The 13423-nt window shown below is 34.9% G+C and overlaps 1 protein-coding gene across 35 annotated transcripts in view; it reads right to left on the bottom strand.

Annotated features, from left to right (window-relative positions):
• Nucleotides 1-13423, bottom strand: part of INPP4B (inositol polyphosphate-4-phosphatase type II B) — a 747875-nt gene that overhangs the window by 160961 nt on the left and 573491 nt on the right. For all 35 annotated transcript variants that reach the window (XM_070608969.1, XM_070608970.1, XM_070608973.1 and 32 more), the window contains 2 exons: nt 10437-10567; nt 9952-10056 (listed from right to left, as the gene is read on the bottom strand). In XM_070608969.1, coding sequence (XP_070465070.1) covers nt 9952-10056; nt 10437-10567 — 236 coding nt within the window. The remainder of the gene's footprint in view (nt 1-9951; nt 10057-10436; nt 10568-13423) is intronic.

Here is a 13423-nt window from a genome sequence, read left to right as displayed (position 1 = left end):
AGCTAAAGCACAAGCAACAAAAACAAACAAGCAGGGTTAGATCAAACTAAAAAGGTTCTGCATAGATAAGAAAACAACAGAGTGAAAAGACAACATATAGAAAAGGAGAAAATATTTGCAAACCATTTATCTGATGAGAGGTTAATCTCAAAAATATGTAAGGAACTCCTACAACTCAATATTAGAAACAGTTAATAACATGATTTAAAAAATAGCCTAAAGAGGGCCAACCCTGGTGGCCTAGTGGTTAAATTCGGCATGCTGCTTTTTGGCAACCCAGATTTAGTTCCTGGGAGCAGGCCTATACCACTCGTCTATCAGTGGCCATGCTGTGGTGGTGGCTCACATACAAAACCAAGGAAGATCGGCAACAGATGCTGGCTCAGGGTAAACCTTCCTCATCAAAGAAAGAATGGGCTAAAGATTTGAATAGACATTTCGTCAAAGAAGGAAAACAAATGGTCAACAGATATATGAAAAAATGATAAATGTCATTGATCATCAGGAAAATGCAAATCAAAACCACAATGAGATATCAAATCACACCTGTAAAAATGGCTATTATCAAAAAAACAAAAGACAATGAGTTTTGGCAATGATGTGGAGAAATTGGAACCTTGCACACTGTAAGTGAGAATGCAAAATGGTGCAGCTGATATGAAAAATAGTATGGAGGTTCCTCAAAAAATTAAAAATAGAACTATTACATGATCCAGCAATTCCACTTCTGAAACTGAAATTAGGATCTCAAAGAGATATTAGCACTTCTGTATTCACTGAAACACTATTCACAATAGTCAAGATGTAGAAACAACCTAGATGTCTATCAAAAGATAAATGATTAAAGAAAATGTGCTGTACACATACTATGGAATACTATTCAGCCTTAAAAATGAAGGAAATTCTGCAATATGTGACAGCATGGATAAAACTTGAGGATATTATGCTAGTGAAATAAGCCAGTCATGGGAAGACAAATACTGCATGACTCCACTTATATACAGTCTTCAAAATAGTCAAATTAATACAATTAAACAGTGGAATAGTCGTGGCCAGGGGCTAGGGAGAGGGGCAAATGGGGAGTTGCTAATCCAAGGGCATAAAGTTTCAGTCAAGCAAGATGCTTGATCTGCTGTGCAACATGGTATGTATAGTCAACAATAATGTATTATACACTTAAAAATTCATTAAGAAGGTAGATCTCATGTTAAATATTCTTATCACAATAACATAAAAAAGAACCTATGACTAAATTGCTATCAATGTTTCCAGAGAATTTGAGTTATTTTAATCTGTTGTCTAAAATAGGAAGAAATACAGAATTCCCTTATTTACGTATTTTTTGCTGAAGAAGATTCACCCTGAGCTAACAGCTGTTGCAAATCTTCCTCATTTTTTTTGCTTGAGGAAGATTTGCCCTGAGCTAACATCTGTGCCAATGTTCTTCTATTTTCCATGTGGGTCACCACCACAGCATGGCTGACAAGTGGTGTAGGTCTATGCACAGGATCCAAACCTGCAAACTCAGGTCACTGAAATGGAGCATGCCAAACTTAACCACTACACCATGGGGCCAGCCCCCAGAATTCCTTTAAAAACATCTCACCACACCAAAAAAAAGTAATTATATATGAGGAGATAGATATGTTAATTACCTTGACTGTAGTAATCATTCACTGTGTATATGTATATCAAAACATCCTGTTGTACACCTTAAATATATACAATTTTTATTAAAATATAAAAAAGTCTTTATTATTGTTTGAATATTTTTTAAAATTTTTACTTGTGAGATAATTTTAAATTTCCAGAATAGTTGCAAAATTAGAACAGAGTTCTCTATACTCTTCACTCAGGTTCTTTTTATGTTAATATCTTACATAATCATAGATTAATTATCAAAATTATGAAATTAATCTCATACTATACCATTAAGAAAAGTAAGGAATGTATTTGGATTATTTTTTCCACTAACACCTTTTATTCTTTTAGGATCCAATCCAGGATTCCATATTTCATTTAGTTGTCATGTAGGCTCCTCCAATCTGTGACAGCTCCTCAGTCTTTTATTTTTGACCTTGACACTTTTGAAGAGCACTGGTCAGTTATTTTGTAGAATGTTCCTTAGTTTGGGTTTGTCTTATGTTTTCTCATGTTTAGATGGAGATTCTGCACTATTGAGAAGGAAACTACTGAGGAGAAATGCCCTTCTCAGTGCATCCCATCAGGGAGTATGGTAAGTTAAGTACTACTTTATGTGAATCTTGATGCATTGGTCAAAGTGATGTCTGCCACTACCTACAGTTGATTCTACACTATAAAGATACTACATATTTGGAGGGACATATTTTAAGACTATGCAAATATCCTGTGTGTGTTTAAACTTGCACCCACTAATTTTAGCATCCATTGATGAATCTTGCCTATAACAATTATTACTGTTTTGTTTGAATGGTGATTTTCCATTTCCCTCATTCCTTCCACATTTATTAATTGGGATTTTTCTGGGAGGAACAGTTGACCCTTTTTCTTAATTCATTTATTTATTCAGTTACGTATCAACATCAATATGGACTCAGGTATGTTGTTCTCTGGTTTATGATCAACCCTATCTTAATGTTCAAGTTGTTCCAGCTTTGTCCATTGGGAGCTTCTTCAGATTGACTCCTAGGCATTTAAATATGCCCTTTTGGTTTTATTTTTTGATTTTTGAGTACTTACTTTCTAGAGCCACAATACATTCCAGACTCATCTCATATTTTCCCTGCATCAGCCCTGGAATCAACCAGTATTCCAAGGAACTCTAGTCCTTTTTGTTGGAGAATGGTGTTTAGAAATCAAATACTGGGGGTAGCTATGCTCATTGCTACTCTTTCAATTCTTTTTAGTGGCTAGAGCTAGAAAGTATATGCATGTATATGAACTTGTGTGCGAATACATCTATATTTATCTATCTAATTATCAACCTATCTATACCAACAGCAACAACAAAAACAAAAATCCATGAGTCCACATTGTTACCTCTAACTTCAACTCAGCATCACAAGATTCCTTCTACCTTCTCCTCCTTTTTGATTTCTAACTTCTTTCTCTGACATTGAGAAGCCTGATTCTCCCTGTTGTAAGGGAGCAGAATTTGTTATCTGAAAAACGTGTCTCTTTGGCTTGACAATTTTTAAGAACAAAAGACTCAGGAACAAACTTTGACCTTCCCTCTAACTGCCTAAAAGAAGTTAAGATACAATGCCTGTTCCAGAAATGAGCTATGACCACAGACAACTATAGTATAATATGAACTAGGTGTGGCAGACAGGGAGGAACCTAGCAAGGCCCATTTGGTCAAAGTCCTCTCCATGTCTCACTGTCTTTGGCAAACATTTGTTTACCAAACATTTGCTTTTCCATTTCCATGCAAAGTGCCTTCCTCCCCTTTGAAGTCCCAAACCACTACCCCCAACATCCTCTTTTGTCTTTGCTGAAGATAATATTTAAGGTGGTGCCTTTGGCCATTTTGGCAAGTTAAGTTGCTCAGAGTTTGCGGGTTTCTCCCATGTATACACGTTATTAAAACTTGTTTAATTTTCTCCTGTTATTCTGTCTCAGGTCAATTTAATTCTTAGACCAGCCAGAAGAACCTAGAAGGGTAGAGGAGTATTTCTTCCTCCCCTACACTATCTACATATGTACATATTTGGTCAACTCTATTATACAAATAAAACAGTTTAGAACTGTTAACCCATACCTCTGTAAGAAACAAATTTACTAGCAAGAATATAGTATTTGTATTCTTTTTTTATTTAGCCTTATAGTAGCCAATTCTTTCTAAAGTATACTTAGGTCAGTTCCTTTCTTTCTCATTCTTTTCATTAAATTATCATGTTTATAATTTTATCTACCATTTATTATTATTTTAAACAAGATAATAAAAATAAGTTAACAATAAAAGCAGGCTGGGGATACAAAGTTCTAGGGGAAATTTGCATAATAATTAGCAGCACAACAATCAGGATTTGAAAAAAAAAAAGAATAGAAAGGGAGCCAATTTCCTAACATAGATGTATGTTCTCAAAGGTGAAGGTACCAGGAAGTAAGATGTAGAAAAGTCCCCCAAATATTCTTCACTTTTGAACTTCATAGAACAAATTTCAAACAGGCAAGTAAAAAGTAGTACTGTTGTTTCAGCACAGGTAGCAGCACCTCATCTATATTCCAGAAGCCATTTGTCCTGTTACCCCACCTCCCAAGCCAATGCTGATATTCTATTAATATCAAGTGATCTCTGCAGGGATGCTAAGTAGATGTCTGGATGTTGAAAGAGCAAATAAGGTCTCCCTCTGCCTCTCTCACTTTTCTCTGTTGCCTTTCAACCCTACCCATCCTGATTAGAACCACTCCTCAAACAGCTAGGATCTTTATGAGCATATTTTAAGAGGCTGAAGAGTTTAGACTTAAATAGCCTTTGTACATTTGAGGTCTTCAAAGTGTTGCTTTGAAGTGTTAACTTTTAAATATTGATAACTGTGATATTGTGATTTATAATAAGAAATAAATATTTGGTCCCCTTTTCTGGCCCAGAGCTCTTAAAACCCTTGGAATTTCCTGTGTTGAAAGTTTTAAAGGTGTTTTTTGTTATGTTGATGAAGTGACTTTTGGAGCTCACCTAAGGATGGGGCTGGTTGCCAGAGAATCCAACCCTGTGATTAGAGGGTTGGAATTTTCAGTTCCTCTCCTCCTCCCACCTCCTGGGAAGGGTAGGAGGTTATAGATTGAGCTCCATCCTCAGTGGCCAGTTATTTAATCAATCATGCCTATGTAATGAAGCCTCCATAAAAACCCAAAAGGACTGAATTTGGTGAGCTTAAAGGTTGGTGAACACATGGAGGTGATGGAGAGTGGCAGGCTGAAAGGGCATGGAAGCTCTGCTCCCCTTCCCCATACCTTGCCCTATGCATCTCTTCCATCTGCCTGTTCCTGAGTTATATCTTTCTATAATAAACCAGTAATTTAGTAAGTAAAATGTTTTTCTCAGTTCTGCAAGTAGCTCTCACAAATTAACCAAACTCAAGGAGGGGAATGGTGGGAACCTCTAACTTATAGTTGATGAGAAGCACAGGTAACAACCAAGATTTCCCATTGGCATCTGAAGTGGAGGGCAGTCTTGCAGTACTGAGTCCTTAACCTGTGGAACCTAATGCTATCTCCAGGTAAATAGTGTCAGACTTGAGCTGAATTGTAGGATGCCCAGTTAGCATTGGAGAATTGATGGATGGGGCTGAGACAATTATAAAAATCTGGGTGGGCATTTTATGTTACAGAAAACTTAAGAAAAATTAAAGGTCCTTTATTCTTCATTAAAAAAATATAATCTATGTGCCTTCTTTCTTTGATATTTTATTTCTCAAAAATTGTCCTTGGCTTTGTGAAAATGGCATAGTATACAGCATAATAGGAAAGTGGAATTCAAGTTGTTGAGTCTCATCAAGCTAAAGATACTAGGCTGGTTTGAAATTTAATAATAGGGCTGCCTCATAGTCTTTTAAAAGCCATTTAATAATAGAATTGAGATAATAAGTCTATTTTTTTCCCAGAAGATCTCTTTAAAATTCCTATAACTATAAAAATAGTGCTAATGAAAAAAACCATGTAGACACACTGATCTCATTTCAAGGAAGAATTTAAGCATAATCCCTGACTTCAAAATGGCCACAAAATGACTCTGACACGAATCACAAGACAATAGGGAAATCTGCTTCAAAATAGTCCAACCAATTTGGCATCATCATTAAACATATGTAAGGCTGATTAGGCTTCATTGATGAGGCCACACACCCAGACTCTTGAGATACAGAAATCAAGAAGCTCTACATAGCTCCTCTTGTTTGCTCCTTCCCTCAGAGTAGAGATTAGAAGACTAAGGGGCAGAGAGGTTACCTGAGGAATCCATAGGTACACAGTAAATTCTGGCTTATGGATCTGACCCCAACTACAGCTTTATGATAATAAGATAGTAGGTTCTTTCTCTATTTTCTTTCCTCTTTCTTTCTTGTATACTATAATATGCTATCATATATCTATAACATACAAAATAACAAATATAGAATAACATCACAAGAATCCATATTTTATAATATCCACCTGATTTTCCATGAAAATAAAATCTATTGAGGTATGTTGGAGTGGGAACTTTTGTTCTTAACTTCAGGATTGTGTTTTTATTATTGTTTCACTGCTGTCTAAGATATCTAGAGTGGTAGGTATTCCATTTGTTGCATTTAAGTAATGAATAAGGATGAAAAATTAACTCAATGGGTCTGAGAGCACCCACAGTTAAATGGAGGTTCTTCATTTGTCAGTATAAGACATGAAAACATTAGTTCTGTTCAGTTACTTGTTTCAAGAGTTACACATTAGCCTTGTATTTGGCGAATCTGCCTGCTATTGTTTGCAAAGCTGCTTCTCCAAATACAGCAGACATATTAATCAAATGTGGATAGACACAATTTACTAATGGTAAGAATGAAAATAAATTTAGGCTAGGTCCCAATAACTCACCAATGAAATATCATTGCTTGGACGATCTTACTTGCATCATTACCTTGCAAAATGTTGTCTGTAATTCAGCTAAACATTCAAATCCGTAACCACAGACTTTAAATAAATTTAACTGCAATTCATTTAATCTGTTCAACACATTATATAAGGAAGTAGAAAATTTGATTGGCTAACATCTACAAATTTTAACTGTTTTATTTTGCAAATAAGAAAACTGAAACTCAGAAAAGTTATTAACTTGGTCAAAGTAAAAGAAGTAAGTGGTAGGGCCCCCAAAATTCAGTCAAATTTTCAATTTCTATTATAACATATAGCTGGCAATCTACTCTAAAAGGCACATACTTTATCTGAATTCCAATTTCAAATAATACATTTTAAATTTATAAAAACAAGTATTTTTAAAACATATAAATTTAATATTTAATCTTACGTGTATGATATGTATATCATATACATGTATACATTATATACATGAGTAGGCTTGGGAAAAAAGTCATTATGTAATAGAAATCAGTACCTTCACATTACTTCTTGGCTGTAAGGGTACCTAGTCCTTTCCCACATTTTCTCTTTAAGTCTTCAAAGAGAAGAACCAGTCTTTCTGAAAATTGCTGCATCAAAAATCCTCTAGTTTGTGAGTTGTATCCTAGTTCTGTAACACCAAAATCTTGGTTTCCTGTCTACTGCTTGTATTGGTCACTATAAATAAGAAATCTCTTTATATGTCCTGTTATGGGCTATCTTAGAATATGACCAAGAAAGATATCTTAGAATATGACCCTTTTTCGAAGAGGATCATTATAGATGCAGTCAAGTTGAAATCAGGCTTTTACGGCCGGTCCTAATCCAATATGACTGGGGTCCTTAAAGGGGAAATTTGGATACAAAGACAGACACACAGAGAAGATGATGTAAAATGCATAGGGGAACACCACGTGAAGATGGAAGATTGGTGTGATGCATCAACAAACCAAAGAAAACCAAAGATTGCACGCAAACTATCAGAAGCTGGGAGGAGGCAAGGAAGGAACCCCCTAAAGGTTTCAGAGGGAGCATGGCTCTGCCAACACCCTGATATCAGACTTCTGAACTCCCAGGCTGTGAGACAATAAATTTCTGTTTTTTAAGGCACTGAGTTTGTGGTACTTTGTTACAGCAGCTCTGGGAAACTGATACATATCCCAAACCAAACGAATTAGAAGAAACATTGCTTGCTTTTCTAAATTTCTTTCTTTTAAGCTGCCAGTTTATTCCTTTCAAATTGCAGAAGAAATTAAATGCATTGCATTCATTCTAGCTCACTCTCATCTATTTTTCAGATAACAGCTTGGAAAAAACAGTATAATGTAAATGATTCTTTCATTTTCAAGAAGTAAGTGTAAAGTAAGAGGCCACTTAGATACTAACTTCTCCTTTTTTGGTGGAAGTATTTTAAGGACCATCACCAAATATTTGAATGCAAAATTAAATATAAATTCATATCACTTTGGTCCCAACAAACTATCTGATTTGATGCCACTGCTATCCATCCATGGCTGTAGCCAGAGTCATCCTTTTCTCTCATATCCTCATTCTAACAGTCATTAAGTCCTTGCATGTGATGATTTTTCCAAAATGCCTCTCTAAATCATCTTTTCTCAAAATCTGGCTACTTCCTTGGTTAAGATTTCATTGTCTCTTACTAGGCTCTTAATTGATGACTTTCCTCCAATTTTAACAGCCCTGATAAAACTGACAGATCCATTTTGTTCCAGTGATGGCAAATGCCACATGTATCATAAAAACCATTATTGTTCATTTTAGGTATTTTACACATCCTCTAATTCACTTAATCAGGAAGAGGACAATACTGCTTAGAAAGATTAAATAACAGACTTACAGTCATATATAAAAAGTGGTAAAAAGATATATAAAAAGTACAATTCTGTTCCACTCGAAAATATATAAACTTTTTACTATATCATAAAAGCCTTTTCATATTGGCCATTAGAAAAAAATTTACGTTGGTTGTCAGATCCCTTTTAAGTACTTTAGCTTCTTTATTACGTGTTGATACTTTGGTTTTGATGATTTTTAAAACCATCACATGTTGTTATGTTCAAACTATTGACAGACGCTCCATAATCAGGGAAGAGTTCCTAAATGCCTTAAGCCAATTCATCTCATTTTTATTTCAGTTCTTTCATTTGATGTAATTTTTGGTGAAAAGTATCCAAGTCAAAATTTTAGATAGTTGATAAAGGTTACCCAAAATAATAAAATTATACATCAGAATGATTATAACTACACTTAAACTTGCACATTAGGTGATTATGTATACACAATTATGCACAAACTTAGAAATATGCTTAATTTTCCTAATTATAAAACTTCAGATGATTCTAAAGCAGAAAGAGAGATTTCATTTTAACTTTTTTTAAAAACTGTAACCTCTATATTGTCACAACGGCTACAAAATAGGGTGTGAGAAAGAGTCTTTAGAAGTATCTGTGTATGCTTGTGTGTGTCGGTACAATTACCATGAAGGATTTAATCATGTAAAGTAACTTTTTCTCCCTAGGAAGATGGGTACTAGCAGGATGACCATAGCATTTATCATTCAAACCCAGAGACTTCTGAGAGGGAAAGGAGGTGGAGGGCATCATTAGCAATGATGGTAGATAACAGGCATAATATGGACTTTTGCTGCTAAATAGAGGCAGATAGTCAACCCAGATATCATAAAAATTGATACAGTAATAAGTTAAAGGAAAAAGGAGATGAGAAGAATATTTTAAAATATATTTTATAAGGATGTGGCAAGGAATTATGTAGAATGGCAGTGAATATAACACCATATTGTTCACTCTGGACCCTATTTAGGTATGTTTATAAAAATCCATACATTTTTCCTTCAAAGGTGTTTCTAAAACTGAGTACATCGAAAATACTCTACCACTTCATATCTGATAAACCCCCTTCTCATAGGGAAAGCGGTAATTCTCTTGATAGTCACCACTAAGTCAGAGAAGCAGCATATGAGTCTACCTTTGGGCTTTGGTTTATTAAGACAGGTACAAAATGAACAAGTCTTTTTTTTTCCTTTTTCTTTTTTCCTAATCCATCAGTAGCACAATTGGTAGCTATTAGCCGTCATTGATATTACTTAGGGAAGCTAACACTCATTTTTCATATTCACTTGTAACAATTCAGGTGCCACATTTCCAAAGTATTGCCCAGATACACAGCAACAAAAATATAATCATCACTTTTGTAGTATTTAGGGTCATTATCAGCCTCAATTATTTCGTCTCATCTTTATAGAACTGCTAAAATTTTTAATTCTGTCAATAGTCAAGCTTTTTAAAGAAGTATACACTAGCATAATTTGCCAATTTTTGAAAGAATACTGTTTACTACCTTTCAAGTGAGGGCTGTGTACGTGCATTCTTTGCAGATGTAGATTTACTGGAACAAATTCCAATGTTCTCTCTCCTTTGCTGCTGCTTGATTTGAAAGAGGACCCTAGGTGGAAAAAACTGAACATTATTAGTAAATAAATAATAAATGCGTGTGTGTGTGCACATATGTTGAAAAGTACATTTGACAAAGCAAAATGTTACAAGAATCTCAGAAAGAGAAACATATCCTGTTTCAGTTGCTTTTCTTCTCAGAAATTCAACTTTTTAAAAAACTTTCTCAGTTATTCTTATAATAATACCATGAAGTAAAATAGTGCAATCTTTCTTCCTTGTTCTTCATGCCAAGATGGTAGAATTAGAAATAAAAGCTTTTTTCTTTTAAATCTTGGCTTTTTTATATCTATAACAACATTTTGTAGTGTTTTCACATAACATGCATGAAATGCAATTCAGTTTGAAAATGTAAAGTTCTTGCTTTCACACCTGTTTCCTTGCTAAGTTCTTTCAGAATTCCTTGGTACATATTCACCATTTGATCACAGTGAGTAAGGACATTTTTCCGTAGATTGTCCCAGTGGGGAGAAAGCTCACCAAGTTCTTTTAGCTCCTGGTTTCTGTTAAGAATGGAAAAGAGGATAATATATTTATTTTGATCTTGAGTTTATAGACATGGAAGACTTAATCAGGCTTGCCAAACTAGTAAGAAATTGATTCACCATCCCTTCCAGGAAAAATCTATGTGCTTACTAGAAAAAAAATAATTTTACCACAAAGAAAGATACGAGTAGTTTAGGTCAGACAAACATTAAAAATTCTGCATGTCAGAAAGCAAAAAAAAACTACAGATTAAATAAATTTTTCTACTGATAAAAATTTCACAAAGATGGCCAAGACTTACCATCCTTAACAGACATAGACTATTCAGTTAAAAAACAAACACTAAACTTCCATAGAAAAACAGTTAAGTTCTAGGCTTGACCATCCTAAATAAAATAATATAGGAAGGGCTATCTACGTCTGAAAGAAATGCAAGATATTCAGGTAATCCAGTTTATATATAACATAGTTGTAAAATTTTTTTAAAGCCCATAAATGGTATGATCAGGTATGATTTTATTGGCCTCAGTTTCTCCCAAGAGGACAATTTAAATACCAAATGCATATGTTTTCTCCCTTCTTTATCAAAAGGAAGAGCTAATTGTGCCATTTAGGTTTTAATTATTAACTTTTATCTAATTCTCTACCCTTTAGCCAAGTTAATTTAAACAATCAGAATGCCTTTTTAAATTATAATGATAAATAGTGTAATATGCTGCTTGGTTAGATCTCTTATTCATTTCTGTAACCTTTTACCAACAACATTTTCATGAAGCTAATTTAACCAGCAATAATGAACCTTCTTTGCTATTTTGGCTGTGAAACATGCTAAATACCAAGCTAATAAATTCAGAAGATGTAGAATCTTTAACGTCCTGTTAAATGCGAGAATAATGGATGGTGTGCAAAAATGTGACTTGCTTTCAAATGTTTGTAGTTGCCTTTGTTAGTTTCAATGGGAATGCAATGTAGTATTGCTGCATCTTTCATCGACATCTTTACAATTTTTGTGAACATTAATCTCATTCTCAGCTTTTCCATAGATTAGCTTTCATCACACAACATTCATGGGAGGAGAAGTAATTAATCAACAGACAATGAGAGTAAAGAAAATTCATGACCAAAGAGGGTGGGGAGAGAGAGGAGAGAAAATTGAAGAATTGAGGAGTCAAGATCTCTATGTGTACTTTATGTTCAAGACAAAACAACAACCAAAACAAACACACAATTCCAAAAGCTTGAAACATTCAAGTCTAGAAGAATCCGGGACAATTAGGTCAAATCTGAGATAGATAGTAAGTGTGAGATATCAACTTAATATGTAAGGTTTCAGGCTTTATTTCCAATATATAGTTATAATAGAAATATTAGTTAAGGATTCCTATTTAGCACTAAGAGATGCACCATGGGTTTACAATTTATGTTGTCTCTGAATATCAGAAAGAATAATTAGAAGAGAGGTGGTGAGGGAGGAAAGGAAGGATGATAGAGAAGCCCCGGACTACGTGGTGGGATCCTGGGATGGGGTACATCTCCTTTCCTAAGACAAGCCTGGCAAAGTGTGGTCAGAAGAGTTTAGTGTTCTGTGGGGAGTGACTGGAGATAAGCTGGAAGGACTTCATAAACTGTTATATAAAATTTGACTGGCGATAAGCTGGAAGGACTTCATAAACTGTTATATAAAATTTATCACCCTCCTCCGGTATGTCAAAAATTATATACAGTAATACACAATTGAAACCTGGCATTCACTGCTTGTTTATTCTAAGAGCTGGAAGTGAAAAGTATCACATTCTGAAAGAGACAAATAACCAACATAAGGCTTCTTTGTATTGAAAGAAGTTCAAATATAGGGAAACTATAGAGTAAAGGTGTAATAAATCAGAGCAAAGTAATAAAAATGTTATAAACCAAAATGGGGCAGAGTAAGAGAGTAGCTGTGAGTTTCAAAAAAAAAAAAAAAATGAAAGAAATTACTTACATTAATGCATTACCATAGATAAAAAGGGGAGATAATTGAGTACACCAAATCAGTAAACTTTTCAATGGGGAAGGTTAGAGCTGTTTATACTATATTTTAATTTGTTACTCAGTGAACAAAAACTTTGGAGTTGAAGAGCCTTGCTTTGTCTCTCAATCCAAGTTCTCTAGAAGGCAGGATCAGATATCAAGCAATCTTGGGTGCGCAAAAGGGAAGTAAGAAAAGAAGTGTGCAGGGAAAAAGAGAAAGCAGACATAAGGTGGTATGTTACTGAGTTGGGAAGAACTTCGGAAGAAAGCATGGCTGGTGACTTGGTCATGTGGAACAACTCTAGAAATGTCATATGGAACCATAGCATACTTGGAACAATTTGTTAGATGGAAGAAAAGGTATTTAAATGTCAGTTCCTTACCATCTTCTATATTTCATTGGTAAAGATACATCCTATGAGACATTAACTCCTCCATACTTCTAGTGGTGTAATTTATCTCCTTTGGGTGGCCACTGGGGAAGACATCCCACTGGAGACAGAACTGTCCTGGGTTTGGTCTTATAAGGCATAGGTGCCAGAACCACTCAGGATATTTCCAGCCACTGGGGGTATGGTAACACCTGGTCTTCACTTCAGGGAGGCTAATAAAGCTGGAGGTGTTAAGAGATATGATGACAATGGTGGTGATATCTGTGGCTCTCCATTCAGTAAGTAGTCAAAACTTGAAGAGAGGTTAGAGTTGAGCCAGTATAGAAAAGCACATAAACTTGGCCCAGGGCAGGCAATCCCTTGCACAACTTACACATGCACCATTTTCTGATATCCAGGTAGCATATAAAACAGCATCCCTCATGTCTTCCCTATGAGGGAAGTCCAAGTATAATCCTTCAAAGTGATGAC

The sequence above is a fragment of the Equus przewalskii genome, chromosome 2 (assembly GCF_037783145.1).
Source record: "Equus przewalskii isolate Varuska chromosome 2, EquPr2, whole genome shotgun sequence".
Classification (NCBI taxonomy): domain Eukaryota; kingdom Metazoa; phylum Chordata; class Mammalia; order Perissodactyla; family Equidae; genus Equus; species Equus przewalskii.
This window is presented reverse-complemented; position numbering and strand designations above follow the sequence as displayed.